Here is a 23,651-nt window from a genome sequence, read left to right on the forward strand (position 1 = left end):
TTGCTACAGTAACTTTATACACAGTGCACTTTCAGATTTTAAAACTCTGCAGGATGTTTTCATTCACTTAGAGCTGCGTTACACACTGCATGAAAGGTCCTTTTTCAAAAAACTACAATAGGGGGCACTTTAATAATCATTCTAAATTCTATGAGAATACTGTGAGTCCACATCACAAATCTTTAATGATAACAGCACAGAGGAAAATTTTTTTTCTAGCTGATGAACAACAACAACAACAACAAAAAAAAGTTGACAGCCTATCAGAAAGAGCTCAAGCATTTAAAGTGGCAGACGTCCAAAAATATAAAATATATATATATATTAGTGTGAACAGGCCTTAACTGCTTGAAAGGCAGGAAAGTGCAGGGGTTTGAAGGTAGTTGATCTCTAAATGAATCAACTCACAAAGCATTTTGGCTTTTTACTGTATGTCCTTTACCCATAAAACCACCATAAACACCGAGGGCGACACATCCTCTTCAATATTGGTCAACAGTCAAGCCGCCTAGCATCCAACTACCGAACTCCTGCATATTTAAGATGTAGCTTATAGTGTACCAGTAGTAATAGTTTGCTATGTTTGCCTTCCATGAAAGGCTTCAGTATCTGATTTGGCGAAATGCATTTTTGAAAAGCTTGAAATGAAGTAGGCAAATGACACACCGTGTTTGTATACGTGAACGTCTGCAACTGCCAAGAACAGTAATGAAGACATGAAAGATCACTCAATAGATCCTGACTGGGATCGATCAAGACTTGAGTTTTAATCACGAGCGTGGATGTCTGGATAATATAAATGCGCAGTGCTCAAAGTAGTTGCCTTGTACCACACATGCACCACAAAAAACCATATACTCCTCAAACATTTGCTAAAACTATTCAGTACATTACAAAAAGAAATAAACCCGGGATCTGAAGGGGAGGTGTGAGCTGAAAGAATCTATCCACATGCTATTCCTTTTAAATCAAACCGTGTGGTGTGTGGCTGAATTAGTGAGCACAGACAAAGTGTGAACAATTATTTGAAAATATAAAAAATAACCAGTAGGTAAAAGCATGATTCAGTGCTCGCTTGATGGAGTAATCTGGTTGAGATCTGTATTTTGTACTGATAAATAAGTATTTGTTCTGTCTACAACTGGTATTGGTGAATCTGAACCAAATATGCCATAGGAGACGTAACATTTTCCTGATCGTGGAGAGTGGTTTCAATGAGATCCAAGATCTTCAAATGAAAGAGAAATAAAGTAACCTGTGCACAAATTATGACTCATTCTTTTTTCTTATGTTTGCAGGGGTCAAACTGAGGGGGAGTTGAATGTTTTACTCTTTTATCGTTTTTTTAATATTTCTGTTTAGCCTGATTGTTTTAAAGTGATAGTTCGCTCAAAAACTGAAATTCTGCTATTATCTGCCGACCCTCACATTGCTCCAGACCTTTATGACTTACTTTCTTCAGTGGAACTCACAAAAAAGATATTTGGAAGAATGTTGGAGGACTTGACTGCGACTTTTATTGGATAACAAAATAAATTCTTGAAATGATCTTCTTTTTGTGTTTCTGCAGAATCATCATAAAGTGCAAACAGGTTTAGAACAACATGAATGACATTAATGATCACCTGAATTTTTTATTTTTTGGGTGAAATATCTCAGCTGTAAACAAACTATTATTACTATTATAAAATAAGGTGCTATTTATCCATCAGACTGATGGAATAAAAAAATGAATGGCCTTAGAACAATAAAATTTCACATTCAAAGCAAGTTTTGCACATATAATACAAACTTGGTTATTAATATAAAAGCTTATTACAACAAAATTTAATATGGTTACCATTCTTTTGATGTACCTTGTCCATTTTAATGCCAATTTAATCCTCAAGTGGTTTAACAGAGTAATTAAAAACCATTTTAAGCGACAATGTTGATCAATTTAATAAATCAAATCATCTCAATACCAAAGCGTCAAGTGTTTTGTGCTTTGTCACTAAGTGCAGTTAAAGGGACGGATTCACCCAAAAAATAAAAGCACAGTCTATATTTTTATGTCCTTGTGAGATCCCATTTCAGTCAAAACACTACACAAAAATGGTGCACATTCTATTGATCCGGTGGGATCTCCAGGCACAAATGGAGGATTGTCAATTCTAGCAACCCTCTACAACTAAACACCATAGATATTACATACAGTACAAAACCCATTGAAGATAACGGGACTGTTTAGAAGGCACTAAACGCCATTTTACATCTGATGACAAATACCCTCTCTTAAAAGCCACGATATATGAATACACAGGCACGCCATTTTTCCCTTCTATAAAAAGTAAAATCGGTGGCATTGCGTCTCAGTGGTGGAGGTTCAAAACCTGATTGAACCAGTCCAAAATAAAACGATTTTTTGTTCTCGTTCACATTGGCAGGCACTATTGGAAAGCAGGACACTGACTGAGATGCCAGCCAGTACCCTGTGACGGCAGAACTCAATCTGAATCAGAGACAGAACGATCACTTCCTCTGGGTCTCACACGAGTCGCCACGTTCACCTGTGAACACATGAGTGACAGGAGTTAGAGCTGTAATGCGGCCTATAACGCTGTATGCAATATGCTCGGGCGCAGTGGGTACTGTAAAACATATAACTTAAACTGAAATCAAATAGAAAAAAAATGTTGGTGCAAAGCCAGTTATTTCTGAAAATAAACTATTTATAGTTAAATTAAACAACAAACTAATAAAACCAAACAAAATAACTAATCTTTTAATTGTAAAATATGAAAAATATAAAAATAAAAAAGAACCTATTATAAATAAATACTACAATACTGTAGTCATGATACTAAAATAACACTGCAGTCATTTTATTAAGATGGTTGAGAAAATTGTAATGGAATACAGTTATGCTAAAATGTTTTAAAGTATTAATAAATTTATAATTATTCAAAGTATTAGCATATTTAAAATCTGATATTATTTAATTTTATTATCTAACTATTTATATAGAAACAAAACAACACAAACTGATGCCCCTGGCATTTCTGCAACAATAAAAATCTGTTCCATAAAGAGTGAATTACAAGTTCTATTTTTTTTATTTTTTTTTTTTTTTTTATTTTTTAGGTTTTCGGACAAAAACAATAATATACTCTTTTTTTCTGACTGTCTCTTTGTTTTTTATTTTCTCTACCCTCATCATTTCAGGAAATATTTTAGTAAGTTGCCGCGCCAACATTTTTCATTTTCGTTTAAAGTTTAAGTACTAAAAGAAAAACTGAAAATTAATTATATAAATACACATATTAAAAAAATATTTTTAAAACTCTATAACAAAACTAAAATAAAATGAAAAAAAAAACATAATATAAATAGATAAAATAAACACATTGTTCAAAATATTTATAAATAATTCTAGTACGCGATAATGAAAACTGAACAACACTGCAGTGATGAATTTTATTGCGAAATGGACCTGAGCACAGTTGCAAGTGGAATACAGTAATGCTAAAAATTTTCTTGGTGAATTTCCTTAAAATCTGACTCTTTGCTACAGGAATGGTGTGTAATAACTAACATGATTCAGCAGAGATTCAGATGCTTTTACTGCACGGTTTCAATGGCTAAAACCAGGCAGGGAACACAGTCACCGTGTTATTTTTCTTAGGGGCGGTGGAGTGGCATCGTGAGCTTCTGAACCATCCGTCCACAGCTCAAAGTCTACTTCCCCCGAGCGCAGCAGATCCCACCCATATCCAGTAGGAATACTCACTGAGATAGACGAGAATGAGAAAAACCAGCACTGACTGCATGAAGAAAGCTCTCACTCATGTCACTCATGTCGGTCCAAACCCGAATGGACTTCATCCTCCCAGAGGAACACAACAAGAAGGGAAAATCAGTATTCACTGAAAAATCTTGACAATCCGCCAATGGAGTGATTCATGAAAAAAAAATCATTCTTTAAAAAAGTTGGTTCTTTTTAAATCAAATCAGATGATCTGGTCACACAAAAACAGTCTCACTGTTCAACGGCTCACTGAAGATGAAGACTGTCATGACTGACTGACTAGAGGTAAATCAAAAATAATTCAAATGTTTAGTAAAGAAACCGCCAGGGAAAAACCATCCTTGATTTTATCTTAAAACATTTTCACTATACTTATCACCAGTGCATAGCCAAAGCTTGAGTCAAAAAAAAATCATAGAAAATATGATAAATATTCAAAGATTAAGATTCATAATCATAGCAGATGGGCTGAGTGAGATGCAAATTCACTCTCTGACAGCAATAAAACAATAATAGCAGGTGGGCTGAATGAGACCCAAATTCACTCTCTGACAGCAGGAGGCGCTTATGGAACAGCAGAAATATGTTTTCTCAAATACCAAAGCAGCGCTTATAAACACTATATTAAGGGATAGTTTACCCAAAAATGAAATTCTGTCATTAATTACTCACCCTCATGTCGTTTCAACCCCGTAAGACCTTCGTTCATCTTCAGAACACAAATTAAGATATTTTTGATGGAATCTGAGAGCTGTCTGACCCCCTCCATAGACAAACAACACAGCTGAAATGTTCCAAGTCCAGAAACGTAGCAAGGAGGATCTGTAAAATAATCCATTTGACATCAGTGGTTTATTCGCAATTATCATCCCGCATCACCCTGGTGTCATTTTTGGAGAATATCCTCGTGACGCAGCTGACGCACAACAGCATACGTCCAGCAAATATTCTCCAAAATGCACCAGGGTGATGCGGAGAAGACAAACTGTTGAGTCTTTTTTTTTTTTTTTTTTTTTCGCACAAAAAGTATTCTCGTAGCTTTGTATAACTGCGGATGAACCACTGATGTCACATGGATTATTTTACAGATCTCCTTGCTACGTTTCTGAACTTGGGAACATTTCAGTTGCGTTGCGGTCTATGCAGGGTCAGACAGCTCTCATACATACATCCACACGAAGCAGAGCTTACCATATCCGACCTGTTTTTTTCTTCATCTCAAGAAATATGTGCGTTTACACGAAACCACAAAACAGACACAAAATGATGCAGTATACATGCCAGACCAGTATGTGGCGCTGTAAATTCTGCCACAGAGATACACTAAAAATGAAGAAGAAGACTTGGACTATGCCCGTAAACCTTGCGTGCGGGATACAAACGAACATGGAACAATACGTTTAGTAATCTGTGTTAATGTTAGTTAATAAAAAGACAATCGTTCAGTGTTTGTTCATGTTTTTGTTGCTGTTACGTGACGTAGTGGTGTCTGACTACATTGTTTTCAACCGGCTCGCATCGTTACGTCCCTATAATTTAATAGTAAGTTATTAATTACACAACTTCTCATGGTACGTTGGTGTGATTTGTTCAGTTTTTACCTGTCCTGTGTGCCATTCCCGTTGTAGTTTTCAGTCGAGGGTCGTTTCCTCTTCTTGTAGTTGCCCATCTCGTCGATCAGTAAAGGGCTTGTTGGAGGTAGAGGACTGCAGTTGGCTGATCTCATGGGGGTTGACGGTGAGTCCTGATCGGTGGAGAGAGTCTCAGTGCAGTTAGCGGTGCTTTCAGAAACACAGATTTAACGTGATTAGTGGAAATCAGTTCTGTTTTGCTGTTAGGCAACCAGTCCAAGGTCTCTGACTGACTGACGCTCTCTGTGGACGGAGGTCTGCCGTTTGTGCTCGTTTCCACAGGTCCCTCGTCATGTGAGCTGCTGGCTGGAGACGGCTGGTCGTCATCGCCCTGATCCTCCTCTGTGTCCTGCACGGATGATTTGATTGACAGAGGAGAGTTCACGTCGATCGGCTGATCATTGTCACTGGGGTGTTCAACTGCTCCTCTTCAACGTCCTCCTCATCATCATCTGAAACGTGTCAGAAAATGAGAAATGGGGTTTTCCCTGCCAGGGAAATGGGCTTATTACATACAAGCAACATGAAGGAAGGAGATGAAGATGATTTATGCACTTCTTACCTGGACCAGCTTGTTTCTTGACTGGCTTGGATCTCCTCTTCAATGTCAGGATCAGAGGAATCATCCTCTTCTTCATCTTCCTCCTCCTCCTCCTCTTTTTCTCTTCCGTCCCTCCCTCTCTTTTTCTTTGCTGTCATTCTGATGCCCATTAAGTGCCTGAAAGTGTGACGGAAAACAAGGGTGTAAATTTCATCTAACAGCAGGTTGGGGGGGGACAATAAAACTCTAAATTTTTTGAAGGGGACACAAATAATACAGGCAAAATTGTAATTGTAAGGACAGATAAGTGTACACAGCATGGAGACCGTGTTTAAACATGAGTTAGTCTCATAGGTTCACCACGTGGTTATATGTAACCCAGGACCACAAAACCAGTCATAACGGTACATTTCTTTAAATTGAGATTTATACATGATCTGAAAGCTGAATAAAAAATAAGCTTTGCATTGATGTATGGTTTGTTATGACAGGACAATATTTGGCTGAGATACAATTTGAAGGTGCAAAAAAATCTAAATATTGAGAAAATCACCTTTAAAGTTGTCCTTAGCAATGCATATTACTAATCAAAAATTAAGTTTTGATACATTTATGGTAAGAAATTGACAAAATATCTCCATGGAACATGATCTTTACTTAATATCCTAATGATTTTTGGCATAAAAGAAAATACTGGACATGAATCTGATGCAAACCAATGAAAAGAATCACTGCATGAATGATTTAAAGACAAAACATGAATACATTTTGTTCTTTTACCTCCTTTTTCTGTCTGTCTCTCTCTTGTTTCTTCCTCACTTCCTCTACCTGCATGTCTTCCTGTTTATTGGCGTATTTGGTGATCACCTCCTCCAGGTTGCTGAGAGCCACGTCTCTGTTTGAGCGGAGCTTGCGATGCAGTGCTAGATCCGTGAGTGCAGGGTCTAACGCTGAAGCAAACACAGGGAAATTCACCACACGTGCTGAACGTACAACCACTAAATGTTTACATCAATCCAGAAATGTGCAGAAATCATTAGTGCGTGTAAAGCATCAGACTAATACAACGACTTGATTATGACCTCTAGCTGAATTGAGAGTAAATGAATTGAATTACTAGGTTTGTAGGAATCTGTGAGGTGGGAGCCGAAGTTGTAGACCATGTCAAGATGGCGTCTCTCCTGTAGTTTGTTGCCCGTCTCTCTGAAGGCTTCTTGAGCGATTTGTGGTATCTGTTTGCGGGTGAGCTGGAGACTGTAGCGTTCGTTGGCGCGTTGAACCACCTTCAGGATATCCGTGTAGTCCCGGCGGATTATAAAGAGCTTCTGGACTGTTAATATAGCGTTCAATCTACAAACCAAAGAAAAAAGAAGACAGTAAAGACAAAAAAATGAAAGCAAAGGAAAATGATTAATTATACATTATTTTCTTCATGAGCAATGTCTAACTTTATGAGGGTGTATTTTTTATTTAACAATTTTTTTTAAATCTGAATAAATTAAAGAAAAACATCAGATGTCAAAAATAAGCCCTGGTAAATTCTGATATTTAATTTTATGTTTACAATCCATTTCTGCTCAAAGCTTTACAGAATGGTTCTTCACAGATGGTTCTTCTTTACAGAATCTGTTTCAATCATGTGATCACTGACTGCTAATAAACAAATCAAACAATCTGATAAATCAAATCAGTCGATCTCTGGTCCAATGATAAGATTCAAGGGAAAAAATATGATGAGGATGCCGCAATCTAAGAAAAAAATTTCTTTGTATACTGGAATATTCTTGATCACTCAAAGCATCATCAGCTGAGCTCAAGTGCCCTTAATCAGAAATTCATAAGACGTATTAATAATGCAAGATGCCCAGACTGATGACAGATTGTGAGAGATATAAAGGGGGGAGGAGAAATTCTACTTGTGTCAAGTTTTTCGATAGCAAACACGCCGCTAATAGCACTTCTGTAAACTTCCTCACTCCTCATTCCTCGCTGTGCAGTTAATTAGGAAGCATTATTTTGAGCAATGAGAATCTACAGTGATTTCACAAGCAAAAGAAGAACCTTTTTGTTGATCTCTGGGTAACGTGTTCCACTGTAGGCAATCTTCTGCTCGATTACTCGACCCGTCAGCATGTTGCAGTCCTTCAGCTCACACAGTTTCTCATAGATCTTCATCATCTGAGAGCACAAAAAGAACATTAAAGATCAGAACAAGACCCGATAAAATCTCATTATTTCAAAGTCATTAGACTGCATTAAAATGGTTTGATTTACTATGACAACATACTGTAACTTCCATTTATTGAAAACAAGGTGCAAAGACAACTTCTCCTGAACTTTCAATTTAACTGAACCAAATCAGGAAGGGTAAAGCAGGAATGAAGAGACTTGCCTTGCGTTTGAGCTTGTGCTCCTGAATAATAACTGGAGTCCTCCTTCTCCAGATCCTCCACGCTCAGCTCCCGCTCCTGAAGCCGTCGGATCTCCTCATTATACACCTTCAACAGGTTTTCCAGATACGCTATCTGAAACAGAACATGGCAGACACACACAAATTACATATATACATACATAAATTACATATAAATATATATCGTAAGTCAAAAGAGCTCTCATCTCATTTCAATGTCCACGAGTATAAAGGGGTTTCAAGTAAATTCCATTAATTTTATACATAAAAAAATATATTTAATATCAACAAATAAACATTTTGGTACAGATCTAGCATGAACAGGTATTGATATATTCTGTAGAAGCCTACTTATACACTGTAAAAAAATATGTGAAAATAGGGCACAATGTACTGTATTAATTTTTTTTTTTTTTTTTTACAGGTGTTTTGTCTGTATTTTGCACTTCTTTGCATTGTGTTTAATGGTTAATGGAAATGTCCATAAAACTACTGGATAACATCCTGGCAGAAAATTACCAGTATATTTTGTAAATAATTTATTTTTTTATAAATTTTTTTTTTTTTATAATGTATAATGGCATGTATTGGAATATTATGCAATAAACTTAAAAATACCGTCATTTGGTTGCATGCTTTATTATATGAATAGTGCATTCCCTCATAAAATAATATATATAAAATAAAAAAATTCTGTATTCCACTAAAAAGTGCAGCAAAACGACACAAAGTCAAACTTCACAGTTCTTACAGTAAAACTCTTTTATGGTCAAGACGTTGTTGCTTTCAAATAGGAATCTGCCAAATCCCACTTTAAATGAAACACAGAATGCACAACAAATAAAACACGACTCAACAAGAATTTTTAAATCTCTATTAATGGAATCAATGCTTTGGAAAACCAATAGTGTTAATACAAATCCAAGTCAGTCCACAAATCAACCTTCTCAATATATAAAATAAGTGCATCTCTCAGCTATGCTCTGATACCTGTCTCCTTGAAGCCCTTTTCGTTTTCTTCGTTTCCGTATCGCCCTCTTGCTTTTCCTCTTCTCCTTTAACCTGCACATCCTCCGTTACATTTGTCCCATTGCTCTTTTGCTCAGGTTTTGTTTGGGAAGGCACAGCCTGTATGGAGCTCCTTTTCCGAGCTGTGTGTGCTGTTTAAGAACGGTGCAGAGTTCGTTAATGAAGACGAAGGTTTTGCCAGCGTTGGCCTGGGCTCGTGTGAGGCAGCGGCCCAGAGTGTTACGAAACTCCACCGATGTCAGGAAGGTCGGCAGCGCCTTGGAGTATCTGGTCTGCAGGTAGGTCATGACCTCCGGATGATCTTGCGAGTGTTTGGAGCAATGATCCACAAACTGGAGCAGCAGGATGAAGGGACGGCATTGGGTTGGATCGGGAGGGACAAACAAGGAGGAAAAATAACATTTTAATAGAATAACAGAAAAACAGGGTTTCTGCCGGTTTATAAATGTAAGACTTTAAAGGGATACTCCACCCCAAAATGAAAATTGTATCATTAATCACTTACCCCCATGCCGTTCCAAACCCGTATAAGCTCTGTTCGTCTTCAGAACACAATTTAAGATATTTTTGATGAAAACCGGGAGGCCTGTGACTGTCCCATAGACTGCCAAGTAACTAACAGTGTCAAGGTCCATTAAAGGTATGAAAGTCTTCGTCAGAATAAAGGTCAGAATACTCCATCTGCCATCAGACATGCAATCTGGGTTATATGAAGCGACGGGAACACTTTTTGTCACAGAAAACAAAAATAATGACACTAAACAACAACAACTCCTTCAACAACATCCTCCTCTTCTCCCCACAACATCACCATCGCCACAAGGATGTGCTGTTTTCTTTCAAATCAAAGCAAAATACACGTAGAAACTGTGCATCCTTGTGGCACAAATGATGACACAGAAGAGCATACGCAGCATTCGGTGATATGGAGAGACACAGAGGAGACCGTTGACAAAGGAACTGTTGAATAAAGTCGTTATTTTTGTTTTCTTCGCTCATAAAAAGTGTTCCTGTCGCTTCATATAACCCAGATTGCACGTCTGATGGCAGATGGAGTATTCTGACGATGACTTTCATTCCTTTTATGAACCTTGACACTGTTACTTGGCAATCTATGGGACAGACACAGGCCTCCCGGTTTTCATCCAAAATATCTTAAATTGCATTCTGAAGACAAACGGAGCTTTAGCAGGTTTGGAACAACAACATGGTAATAAATTAATAAAATAAAATAAATAAAAAAAATAAAACAAAACAATACAACAATATTCTCCAAATAAAAAAAAAAGTCTTGTATTAGTAATGCTTTAAATTTTGAAAATACAGCTTCCAAAAGATCTACATCTCATTTAGTTTATTTTACACACACAAGTTTTTTTTTGTTTTTCAGCGCAAATGTCTAAAGATTCTTCAATCAAGACACATTTATTTAAGAAGCACAATGACATCAGATAAGAAGTCTTGTTTTCTGAAAAACTGATCAAAATGAAGTGAGTTAATGATTAAAATAAGAACAAATATCTCCCAGTGGGTTTAGAAAAATCAGAAAACAACAAAAATGTGTTCTTGTTTTAAGTATAAACTCATTTAACTATGTTCTCAGAAAACAAGACTTCATGTCTTAAGATTTAAGGATGTTTTTTTGGAAAACAAAACACAAATACTGAGGAGGAGGGTATATTGATTTTTGCAGTGATATGAATGTATCCTCCAATTTAAGACCCTTTTAAGGCCTTCTTATAGTGTGAGTGAATTAAAACATGCAGAAGCATTATTTTGAGCAATGAGAAATTCTCTTTTTCTGTATAGTAATTATATCAATACAGTTAACAAACGTACCTCTGCGAACAGTTTCTCGTTCTCCTTCTGCAGGACATGCGCGTCCTTCTTCGCGGAGGCGAACGGAGACTGTGTGATGTGTGTTGGAGGCGGCGGCTGGTTCTTCACAGGCGTTTTTGGCTGGCCGTTCGTAGCATGAGAATGGGACGCAGATGCAGATGTGGAAGCTTCTTCATCGTCATCGTCAAGGATCACAATGCTGTCCATCACTGCTCCAGCCATCCGGAAGGAAGGAGAGAGGACTTGCTGGGGAGTAACGAATGTGGAGGTGTCAGGCCTGCATTTCAACTACAGCAACACCTGGAAACACACCAGTTACTCTGTCATAACCAAGAAAACAGACCGTCTACGTTCTAACTTCATTTATATTTAACATCGCCATGCATATTCAAGTGCATTTTAATATCTCAACACACATAATAAGAATTTTGTTCAGTTTTTCTGTACGTACTTGAGCACTCAGCATTGAACCGGCCGAGACAGTCCAAGTCCAAACGGAGATGTACCTAGAGAACAACAACATATTCATCAATGTAATACTTCTGCGTGCAGGAGACAACTGTGTGTTAATAAATGTAGTATTACTGGAAAATAATTTCAATATTCTTATAAACGTGTGTTTGTTATTAATAAATAAATAAAATAAAATGCTCTTTAAAATAGTTTTGGATGGTATTTGTCAGCACTGTAATTAAAAAGAAAAAAAAAGACAGAAGATATATAATGAGTAATGATATTTACGATAATATCTAGCAACTATAGCATTTTGGCGGTAAATATTTACCATGGTAACGTTACCTTTTTTATTTACTTCGGAAGCAAGCCGATTTAGTAGATGAATAAAGCCAAAGACATCTTTACATTGTAATACTAATAATTTCATGATATTTTATTAATGGTTAATTTATAGTTTAGCTCGCCTGCTAATGTAGAGACTACAGTTAGCTCTTTAATTCGCTCATTCAGTACAGCTTCATTCCGTTAACTTGTTAAAAGCCTCAAAACATCGATCTTGAAGTAAAACTTCGTTACATATCAGGTTCCTCACAAGCTTTACAAACGCATCGCTAAAATATTTTCAGTATGATTAAACCTCGTAAGTGGTTAATTAACAAAAAGACATTTAGAAAGAACTTACTCGATCTTATCCTGAAACTCTCAGCGCTGGTTCTTTGTGCAGCTCAACATGAGGCGCGCTGATTCGCTGTCGGCTAGTAATCCGATTGCTCATTGGCTGAGCGCTGCGTGGTTCTTCTGCGGTATGTTTTCGACGCAGGGAATTTGGATGCTCGCGAGCCCTGTGCAGGGAACAGGAGACCCTCCAGAAACTCAGCGTGCGCTTCTTCAGTTCACACCGTTTTTATACAGTTTCTATGGTTTACACATTCAAATGATGCGGCATTAAACAGAATTGTGCTTCATATTGTCAGATGTGCAACTTGTGTTTTGTTTCTCCAGAAACAAATCTGATGCTCATCAGGTTCCCAGCATGTGTTCATGAGTCAAAGGCATACAGTATATCTTTTTGAACCATCTAAAGTTGATATCTCACTTCAGTGAGCAGTGACTGTGCTATAGGACACTGCTGTTATATAGAACAGCCTGGAAACAGAATTAATGAGATCTGGAAGCTGTAGGAATCTGGAATATGTTTAATTTCAGCAACTTTTTGTCAAATCAGAAACTTTATATATGAGGAAAACAATCAGAGCACAAACCTGCACCAGTCAAATTATATTAAACATGCTCTCTTGATCTACGTATGTTTTTAATATGTTTTCTTAATTAAAGATTTATTTATTTTTTATTAGTGCAGTTGGCAGCATGCCGACATTAAAGAGAAGCCAGAGAGTTTGGGAAATAATTGTGGCTCAGAATTGGCGATAATTTGTAATAAAATTTGGGAAACACCCAACTGTATGCTCATTGGTCATAGAGGTTGAAAAGAACTGTACATTTGTCCGATCATTAGATTATCTGCAGGAATCTCAGCTTTGTTGTTTTGACCAAAAAAGTCAGATTTTGGCATCTGGAACTCCTTGACTTGAGATTCTTCTGAAAAAGAGAAGACTTTCTTCCACATGACCGGCTAATTGTGTCATAAATTCAGCGGACTGATGAAATCCTCTCATTAGCAAAAAAAAAATAAATAAATAAATAAATAACTTAACAAATAAAGAAAAATATAAAATAAAAAAAAATGTATTCCTTCCTTTACTAATTTAATTATTCAAATTATTATTCATGCACAAATTTGTAGATTTTTTTTTAAACATTTTCCATTCATATGTCTAAAGTCATTTTGTTTTCACTTTCATCAGTCCAGTCTAAGAAAACCTCAGTGATTGGTGATGTTCCACTTGGCCTAAAAATCTACTGAATATACAACCTTGAGACAAGATACATTTTCATATGATAACAATTTATCAGTCAAAGTCCAAACATGCGGGCTGTAGTTCTTCTGCTCAGTGAAGTTACTCTCACCTGTGCTCATGAGTAAATGGTTTAAAGCTGACTGTGTTTAAGTAAACTGTATGATTTGATATTACATACATTGCGTCTCTTCCTCAGGTGTGCACACATTTCAGCTGTACGGCTGTGAGTACAGATGGGTTTCATCAGGAAGGTTATGATGGAGATGACTTTATGTTTCTGGATTTGAAGGAGATGAGATGGATTTCACCAGTGCAGCAAGGATTCAGCAACCAGAACAAGTGAGATAATAACAGAGCTTATCATGAGGGAAGAGAACATTACTGCAGCACTGAGTGAATTGAGAGCTGAAGAAATATGTGGAGAACAGAAAGAGCAGCCTGGAGAACACAGGTACATCAGTTCTTATCAAGTTGTGAGCAATGGCATATTTTCCTAAAACAATCTTGTTCTCTGGAGGTCATGCTTAAAAAAAATAAAAAATAAAAATAAAAATAATAATAATAATAATTTAACATTCTGTTACTTTAGGCTTTAGGATTATTTTTAAGCATTATCAATCATAAGGTTTTAGTGGAAATTAATAATGGAACTTTTTAATAAAGCACCAATCATCCTGCATCCCAACCCCAGCTTTATTTATTTTTTTTATTTATATTTATTAAATATTAAAATTCAAAGCGAAACAGAACTCATTAATTCTTTGTATTATTTCAGTATAGAACCTTTTTTCCCAAAGTGAGTTAGAAATTAGAAATTCTACAGCTTAACAATTCATCCTAAAGGAACTCTAACATAAGTGCTGCAATACCATATTTTTTTTTCTGGCTAGAAAAGTGGGAGCTCATGCAGAAACTGCATTTAGATGTGTTTTGCTGTAGTGGTTACAGCTCAGAGCTGGTCACAGCAAACGATTAATTATCACAATTTTTGGACTTAGGCTGAAGTTGCTTAACCCCATGATTTTGGATGAAAGTATCAATTACTGTAGTCCACTTGTGTTTAATGAACACCAAGCATGTCTGATTTCTGTGTGATTTGTAGCAGCTGAAAGCTTGGGATCATTTATATTCTCTCTCTCTCATATTCTTCAGTCTCTCCTCAGGTGTCTCTGCTACAGAAGTCTCCCTCATCTTCAGTCTCGTGTCATGCTACAGGTTTTTTACCCCAGCGGAGTAACAATCTCCTGGATGAAAAATGGACAAGAACATTGTGCGAATGTAGATCTTGGTGAAACTCTTCCCAATGAGGACGGAACCATTCAGAGAGCGAGCAGCATCAGAGTTACACCTGATGAGCTGAAGAAGAACCAGTACAGCTGTGTGGTGAAACATCCTGACAGAGAAAGAGATCAGTACAAACAGGGCTGAGAGAACTTAAATAGGTGAACTATATGAATCCCGTGGTTATATGACTCACATAGAAATGTTTTTGGTGTTTTTTGACAGACCAAAAAAAATTATGTTTCATTGAAAACAGTCCTATGATTTATTAACGTGGTTATTTATTGAAAAATTAAGAAGTAAAAAGGGTTAAATTGAATTATTTTTCAAACAGAGAAACATATAAGATGTGTGTGTGTGTGTGTGTGTGTGTGTGTGGTCACCACACTGCCTGAGTTAATGAGAATTTTTAAATATATTTTAAGGAAACTGTCATACCTTCAATCCTCCCATATTCAACAAACCAACAAACCCTCCAGGACACAAAACAATCAAAAATCAAAAGACAAATAATAAACAAACAAACACTAAATAATTATCACCTGTCTGGTTGTTACATTTTTTTGTTTTACTCATGTAAACTATATTTTTAGACCTGTTTCATATTCTGTTCATATGTGGTTGCACATTTTAAATATGCTATTAAATTATACAAATATACTATACAAATATATTTTAGATTTGTTCACCAGTACTGCTTAGTAACATTATCAGACTCTTATCTGAAGTTTTCTTCTGATCAAACAGGAGACTCTGTTCTCTCTGTCGTCATAGTTTTGCTGTTGTTCTGTTGGTTGTCATTGGGTGTCGCTGGATATATTGTGTATCAGAAGAAGAGAGGTGAGGACGGACAACTATGACAGCTTCTTCTGCTGTCCATCTTACACAACTGCACATAAAACACAGGACTTGAGATTTCTGCGATGGGAGCAGAAATGTGAATAAACAAAAACTTACATTTTTAGATGTAACTATTTGACAGATCATTGAATATTCAAGTTTTAGTTTTTTGTTCACTTTTTGATCATCAATCAATCAACAACATTTCATCATAAAAAAAAAAAAACAGCAAAAAATATAAAATAAAAAAAAAAAACACTCCTCATCAACAACAACAACAACAAAAAACAAAAAAAACAAGAATGCAAATGACAGATTTATAGGATTTGTGGAAGTTTTATTTGCTTTGGATGTCAGTACTGATATCAGTATCAGTACCAAAACCATTGGAAATATGACAAGTGTATCTAGTCAGGTTGATTCAGACATATTAAATACCAGTTGGTTTAGATGTTACCTCATGAAGATGTTATATGGTATGTTGCTTCATTGCACGTTGCTTGGTTTGGCAAATTAATTTTCAGAAAATTAAAAAGATGCATATGGTAATCTGGCTGTAAATAAACATTATGTTTTTGTCCTTCCAAAAGCTATTATAGGTTTGCTGTTGTAGATAAAAATAATGCAATAATGTAGTTTATTGATCTGTATGTGGTTAGTGATTAGGACATGCCACCGCCATATTCTGAGTATTTCTAATAAAAGCACTAGTTCATTTCACCCAAACTTTAGATTATACTAACAGATCATTATTTGATAGATTTCTCTCTGCAATTTAAAAAAAATAAAATATCTATATTTTGCCACTATTGAAATATCATCCTTAATCTTGTTTTTTGTCCAAAAATGAAATCTGCATTTTCTTTGTACTCTGCACTTTCTGTTCAAGACCTTGGACATTTCCTCCATTATAAAAAATTTAATGAATGTAATATTAATTATTTTATATAATAATTTTATGAATAATTTTTCTGACATCATACATGTTTATAAACTGTATTCATCATGTTTGTACCACTGTTGCACAATAAAGCAATTCAAATACAGGGGTCATATTTGACCTGCAAAATAAAGACATTAAAACCCATAAAGTTCTTTTTGTTTTGTTTTGTTTTTGTTTTGAGCTAGTTACAGAAAATACAATTCAAATATTACAAAGAATGCTGCAATATAGTCTTTAGTTTGAGAAGTGTGAATTTTTTTTTTCTATTTCAGATAAAATAATAAAACAGTATGTTTAAAAGGGAAATCAAATGTGTGATTAGAACATTCCCTTCACATTAATAAACTGACCTTAAAACAAACAAAAAAAAAAAAAAAGAAAAAAACCAATAATATCCAAAAACACAAATAATTTAAAAAAAAAAACAATTAATTTACATTTTACATGACAAAATTTACAGATTTGTTTAACTGACTTTTCTATAACCAGCATCACATTTTTTGAATAAAAAAAGAAAACTTACACAGAGTAACCAACCCAAACACATACAGCAGTCTAAAAATCTTAAGCAAAGAATGAAACTCAGTACATACAACTATTCTGAAAGGATTCTTCACAAGACCAGTTTCTCTGCACACTATTCAGCCTTTAAAATCACCTCCAGGTCCAGGATTACTTCTCCTTCTGCAGAACAGACAGAGATATCAAATAAACAGACAGTTATACATGAGAACTAAAGACTGCATGAATGACATTTAAAACTTTTGAGAATTTAGAAGTTGGACAAAAATAGACATTGTTTACCTTATCCTTTGATTCAGTCTCACTGGAGTCTATATGAAAAAAAAAATCATAAATAAAACATTCCAAGGCATCTCATATCACAAACACCATATTAGTCTATATAAACTACAATATGGCATTTTATATTATATGTGACCCTGGAGCACAAAACCAGTCTTAAGTCTCTGGGGTATATTTGTAGCAATAGCCAAATAAACATTGTATGGGTCAAAATTATAGATTTTTCTTTTATGCCAAAAATCATTAGGATATTGAGTAAAGATCATGTTCAATGAAGATATTTTGTCAATTTCCTACTGTAAATATATCAAAACTTAATTTTTGATTAGTAATATGCATTGTTAAGAATTAATTTAGACAACTCGATTTTCTCAGTATTTTGATTTTTTTGCATCCTCAGATTCCAGATTTTCAAATAGTTGTATCTCGGCCAAATATTGTCCTATATTGTCCTAACAAACCATACATCAATGGAAAGCTTATTTATTCAGCTTTCAGATGATGTATACATCTAAAAAAAAACTGAACTGACTCACCAGAAGAGCTGAGTGTCCAGGAAAGAAACTTTATCAGGCCGTAAAGAACAAGTGCAACAGCGACCATGGCCATCGAGTCCTCAATAGAAGGAGCACTGACACCTGAAATCAACAAAACAACACTTACAGAGCATTCTGACGGACAGAAATATTCTTCAGGAAATGCAAATAGAAGATGCACTGAAGTCTAAAAACAATATAGAAGAACACAACAGTGGTGTTTCGTTCCTGAATGAATCTGTGTTCTTGAACTTTTAATCTTTAGTGAAAGGTTAGATCTTCCTATGACAGTGTATCTCACCGATCACACTGAGAGTCGCAGCTGCTCGTCGTGTTCCTCCGTCGTGTTTGGCCACACAGGTGACTTCTCCACCACGACCGAGTCCCAGCTTCACCGAGTCCAGCTCCAGACGGCTGCTCTGACTGAAGGTGCCATCAGACGCCTGTCTGTGACCCGTTACACTGCCCTGACCCAGAGACCGGGACGTCCCGTCTGCATCACTGAACTCCCAGCTCAGATCCAGAGTGTGAGGAGCAAAACCAGACGCCTCACACTGGACCACCAGCACCTGCCCAGGAACCAGCAGAGGAAGAGGAGACGGGTAGATGGACAGAGACGGAGGCTCTGGAAAGAAAACAGGCAGTGATGGTTACTATTCTATTTATAAATCTAATAGTTGATAAACTAGTTGGTTACAGCACCATATGCATAATAATTCAGGCATATGCAATCATCTCACCAACTATCTCCAGGTCCACAGCTACCTGAGCCAGCAGGTGAGGAAGATACACTGTGCAGATGTAAGTTCCTGAGTGTCTCACTTGAGATTCTTCCAGAATCAGAGATGCGTTTCCTTTCTCATAGAGGCCTGTGATGTTGATATCGGCTCCGGTCTCTGATGTCTCTGCAAACCGATCGTTCTTGCCGTCGTAAGCGAGGACCAGCCGTCCTTCACCGCGGAACTGATAGCGCCACTCGACAGAGAATCCAGAGCCGTGAACCGGAGAAGACGCATCAACCCAGAACCCACAGTCTAGCAGAACCGGTTCTCCCAGTCTAGAGCGGACCACAGGAGTCTTACTGGAGACACTGAGGATGACTTCAAGAAAGAGAGGAAACAAGTGAGATTAAGTGAACAAAGTAAGACTTTACTTTAATTACTCAAATTCCAAGATACATGGCTTGCAAAATCTTATTAGAATGTAAATCAGTTTTTTTAATTGATTAAAATTAAAATACAAAATCACACCATAACTTATATAGATTGCAAAATGTAATTGGAATGCAACTCAAAATAAAAAAAAAAAAAAAAATTTATATATATATATATATTATTTAGTTATAAAATACAAATATATATATAAAACCACCTATTATGTATAACCATGTTTAATACTACTGCTACCAATAATTTTTATAAAATACATAATATGCATTAATTATAATTTTTTATATAATCTGCCCATATATTATTTTACGCAGTACCCAATATATTAACAAATTTCATTGTGCAATATTTGTGATACCTGGGGTCTAAATTTTGTTTTTTTTTAGAAACTGAAATTATGTTATACACAATTAATATAATTTATTATTATTCTAAATGTAATTATGCAAATATATAGTATTTATTATATGCAGTAATGTATAGGCTACTTATTATTTTTTCTGCAATATAGGAGGAACATCTTCAAGAAACGGCTAAAAACATCTCTTCCGTCTTCATTTGGCCCTCTAACTCTAGCACTCTCTATTCTTTTTCAATTCTTACTACTTGTTTTTAACTAGGGCTGGGCGAAATATCTAACAATATAATCATGCGCATCTAGTCAGTAAATCTGGTTCCGTGATTACCGCTAAATCGCCATCACCTGCTTTCAAATGGAGCAGCATTTAATATACAGAGCCGTAGATCACTGAAAAGCTACGCAATATCGCGTTCGTTATCGCAGATGTATCGCCTTCGATAATGAACGCGATATTGCGTAGCTTTTCAGTGATCTATGGCTCTGTCTATTAAATGCCGCTCCATTTGAAAGGCAGGTGATGGCGATTTAGCGGTAATCACGGAACCAGATTTACTGACTAGATGCGCATGATCATATCGTTAGATATATCGCCCAGCCCTAATTCTTACTACTTGTTTTTAACCTAACCGAGACTTGTCACAGCACTTCCATATTATTGCCCTATTGTTGGTTTTGATTGCTTCTATTGTCCTCATTTGTAAGTCACTTTGGATAGAAGCGTCTGCTGAATGACTAAATGTAAATGAACCTGGACTCTTTACCTTGTGGCTCTTTTGAAGCTGAAGGCGCTCTCATGATATTAGACAGCGTCAGCTGCTCGTCAAGCCCTTGTGCTGCCACTGAGAACCAATCAGCTTGCAGGTAGACTGGACTCTGGGCGGAGTCAGTGAGAGCAGACGCCCATCTGACCATAGAGGAGTGAGGCATGAAAGGGTTAATCTCACACTTGGGTTTGTTCACAGAGCCTTTGGGTGGATTCAGAGCGGCGCTGCAGAACGTCCCAGCTGGATCTGGAGGAGGACAGTGCATTAAATATTAGTTATCATCAAATAGTTGTTGTTTACAACAGGACACAGTATACTGTGTCATTTGTGACAGTAGTGCTGGATCTTATTGATATAAAAAGGGAATTCAAATACAGTATTATACTACCATACCATAAACATTAACATAGATACAGATCACCAAGTAAGCACAACATTACACAAATCCTCTTCGACTTGTTATTTACAGATTATACATGTCTTTTTAAAAGACACATGCTGTTTTGTCACTGACCAGTCATATAGTAAATCCTGGATGGGCTGATGTCTGCAGGAGGATGAAGAGCAGACAAGCTCTCTTCACTGTAGGCTTCAGTTCTGATGAACATTAGAGATTTCTCTTGACTCATGGGTACTGAGAAACCCCCTCCATGACCCGGTTTCTCCTGAACAAACCAGCACTCCAGAACCGGACATCCAGAACCGGAAGCTGAAAAATAAGAGAGATTATGAGAATCATGTTCTTTGGTCACACACACACACAAGATGTAGCTTTGAGTACTAAAATGCAGCACAACGTACCACCAAAAAACAATGTAAATGCGATGACCGATATCTTATAAATGGTCGAAATCTCAGGCATCGTTGCTGTTCGTGTTAAAATGATAACTCTCTGTTTAACTGCCTGTTTGGCGTATTAAAGATCTGTCGGTTTTCCCCGAAACATTCGTGCAGCTCTCAGTCAGTTTTACTTTCGTTTACATCGCGCGTGCGCACCACTTTGTTTTTGGGCTAATGCATAATCCAACACCGTCTTTGTGCCATTTGAATGCAATACTCCGTCGCCGTGTGACATGTTTTTATTTAAAGGTATTGTAACCTCTCAGAACATACAGTAAAAGCACCAAAAATATGCATTTCTCTCCATCATAAATGTTAGCTTTTAAGCTATTAGCAGAGCCCGTCTACGGAGAGCCTTCCCACTCCCTATTAAGTCCTATTGTACCGAATTTTGGTTGCAGTTCCACCAGAGTTCCACTGGGGGCGATCGCCATGAGTGCAAAATGAATGGGAGTCTATGGGACTAGACGGCTAAATTTGTCCCTTTCACCTGATTGCCGTTGAGAAATCTCAGATCTGATTGTAGGTTTTGCGAGTTCAACATGGGTTATAGGTTGAAAGTTGAATGAACGAGTACTTATGTCCTTTCGATTTCTTACAGGTTGAGTTGTTGTTGCCCATAACACGCTAGCATTCTGCTAATGAACTATAACGTATGACGTCATTGACATTTTAAAAGACTTTTTAAAGCAAACAAGTGACTCTAAAAAATCTAACACCCAGCAGTGTGTAATTGATTTGCATCTCCTTTCGAATACAACATTCAAATTACTAGACAAAAAATTATATCCTGAGAAAAGTGGATTTTGAAGGGTATCCCGCCATTGACCTCCATTCATTCTGCACTCGTCCTGTGCGCGCCCTCATATGGAATCAGAGTGGAACTGCAACCAGTTCAGAAGCCGGAAGTGTAGTGAGAGTGAAACTTCTCACCATATTAGACATTCTCTGCTATTAGTCTCTTCTAGATGGCGCTCTGAACCAACAGTGTTTTAGTCTAGCCGTGATATCACGTGGTTTGTCGGAACAGAGTGCAGTTAAGGACACAGAGAGATGAAATCAACAGAGGTCCTACTACCCAAACCTATGTAGCCAGTGTAGTCTTATGCATTGTTTATTTGCATATCGTTTTTTACAAATGGTGAAGACTGTACAGCAAAACTTATCCTAACAAAAGTTGAAGGATTTGTACTAAAGGGTTAGAAGTAGATCAAATCATTTATTAATTATGTCAGTCATCAAGAGCTACTTCATCAATATTGAAAGTGAAAATGACAGTTAGTTTTATCAATAAATAAATCAGAAAACCTAAAGTCAAAAATATATTTTTATGGAGCACCTTGCATATATATATCACTTTATTACATCCTTTGAATTAACTTTGTTGATAATAATCTGCAGATGAATTATCGTTTCTAATTCTCTAGCACTCTGTAGATTATATGGTTAGGATCTATTGGAGCCCTAGAACTTTCCTCCAGTGTTTACTTCAGTAAGGAAGATCATGTTATAAATGCTTGTAAAAGTAAGAGACCCCAAGCACTTTTTTTGAGTCAATAAATTTTCTAATTTAATCATCAGTTTTTAAGGCAACTTCATTGACACACGCAATCAGAGTAAAATTTTTTACTAAAGTATGATCAAAAATTATCATCTGATGCAACCGTTATGAAGAGAAAATAATTCAGTGTATGTATGTTTTTCTGATGGCTTAGAAAGCAGTTACATTAAAGCTCAAACTCCAGCTGGACACTCCTGGAGCTTCAGCACGATTCACAGGAGATGACAGTTTGAAAGGCGTACTTAAATTATGGTTATGAACAGTACAAACAGTGTTTAGTTTGTGAGCAGTTGAAATATTTTTAACCAGAAACCAACAAAAGGTGTTTCTTTGAAAATCGACTTTTTACTTTACTTTGTTTCATAGAAATCTTAATTAAGATTTTGTGAAAATTTGCATTCCAATTACATTTTGAAATGACTTTGAGTACCATATAATACTGTATGTGTCTCAACTTGCTGCAGCAAAACAAGGGAAACCATTAACGAATGACACTCTGTCTCTGTTTTCCTCAGGTGTGCACACAAAAATGCACGGCCTTTTATCTTGAATTTCCACACAGAGGTAACGCAATAATGTAGGGAGGATGTTTTCTTTGGTCTTTGATATACCACTATCCACTATTTAATTAGAAAAGCATTCATCATTTCTATTTAGCCAAGTTTGAAAATCCTTGGTCGTGGTTTGGCGCAGATTAAACCTAGCATAATCTTTTGAACCTCTAAGAATATACCTTAAAACCACTAAAATAACTCCAACACACGTGTTTTAGTCTTTCTAGTACTGGGGTCTCCAATGCTGGTCCTGGAGAGCTACTGTCCTGCAGATTTCAGCTCCAACCCCAATTAATTCAATTCAATTTTATTTGTATAGCACTTTTTACGATACAAATCATTGCAAAGCAACTTTACAGAAAATTAAGTTTCTACAATATTTACTA

At 36.4% G+C, this 23,651-nt stretch overlaps 1 protein-coding gene and 2 pseudogenes across 1 annotated transcript; 1 reads left to right on the forward strand and 2 right to left on the reverse strand.

The window, feature by feature from the left end:
• Positions 1–2,486: 2,486 nt before the first annotated feature.
• LOC122148842 lies at positions 2,487–12,353 on the reverse strand (annotated as a pseudogene).
• Positions 12,354–13,792: 1,439 nt separating this feature from the next.
• LOC122148843 lies at positions 13,793–15,050 on the forward strand (annotated as a pseudogene).
• Positions 15,051–17,095: 2,045 nt separating this feature from the next.
• LOC109062489 (tapasin-like) lies at positions 17,096–21,499 on the reverse strand. The gene is made up of 8 exons (XM_042776317.1): positions 21,112–21,499; positions 20,825–21,019; positions 20,308–20,556; positions 18,757–19,116; positions 18,318–18,641; positions 18,017–18,118; positions 17,481–17,509; positions 17,096–17,360 (listed from the first exon to the last, which is right to left on the reverse strand). The coding sequence occupies exons 1-8, from the start codon at positions 21,170–21,172 to the stop codon at positions 17,349–17,351; spliced, it is 1,332 nt and encodes a 443-aa protein (XP_042632251.1). The 5' UTR covers positions 21,173–21,499; the 3' UTR covers positions 17,096–17,348.
• Between the last annotated feature and the right edge of the window lie 2,152 nt (positions 21,500–23,651).

Source organism: Cyprinus carpio, chromosome A19 (assembly GCF_018340385.1).
Source record: "Cyprinus carpio isolate SPL01 chromosome A19, ASM1834038v1, whole genome shotgun sequence".
NCBI lineage: Eukaryota > Metazoa > Chordata > Actinopteri > Cypriniformes > Cyprinidae > Cyprinus > Cyprinus carpio.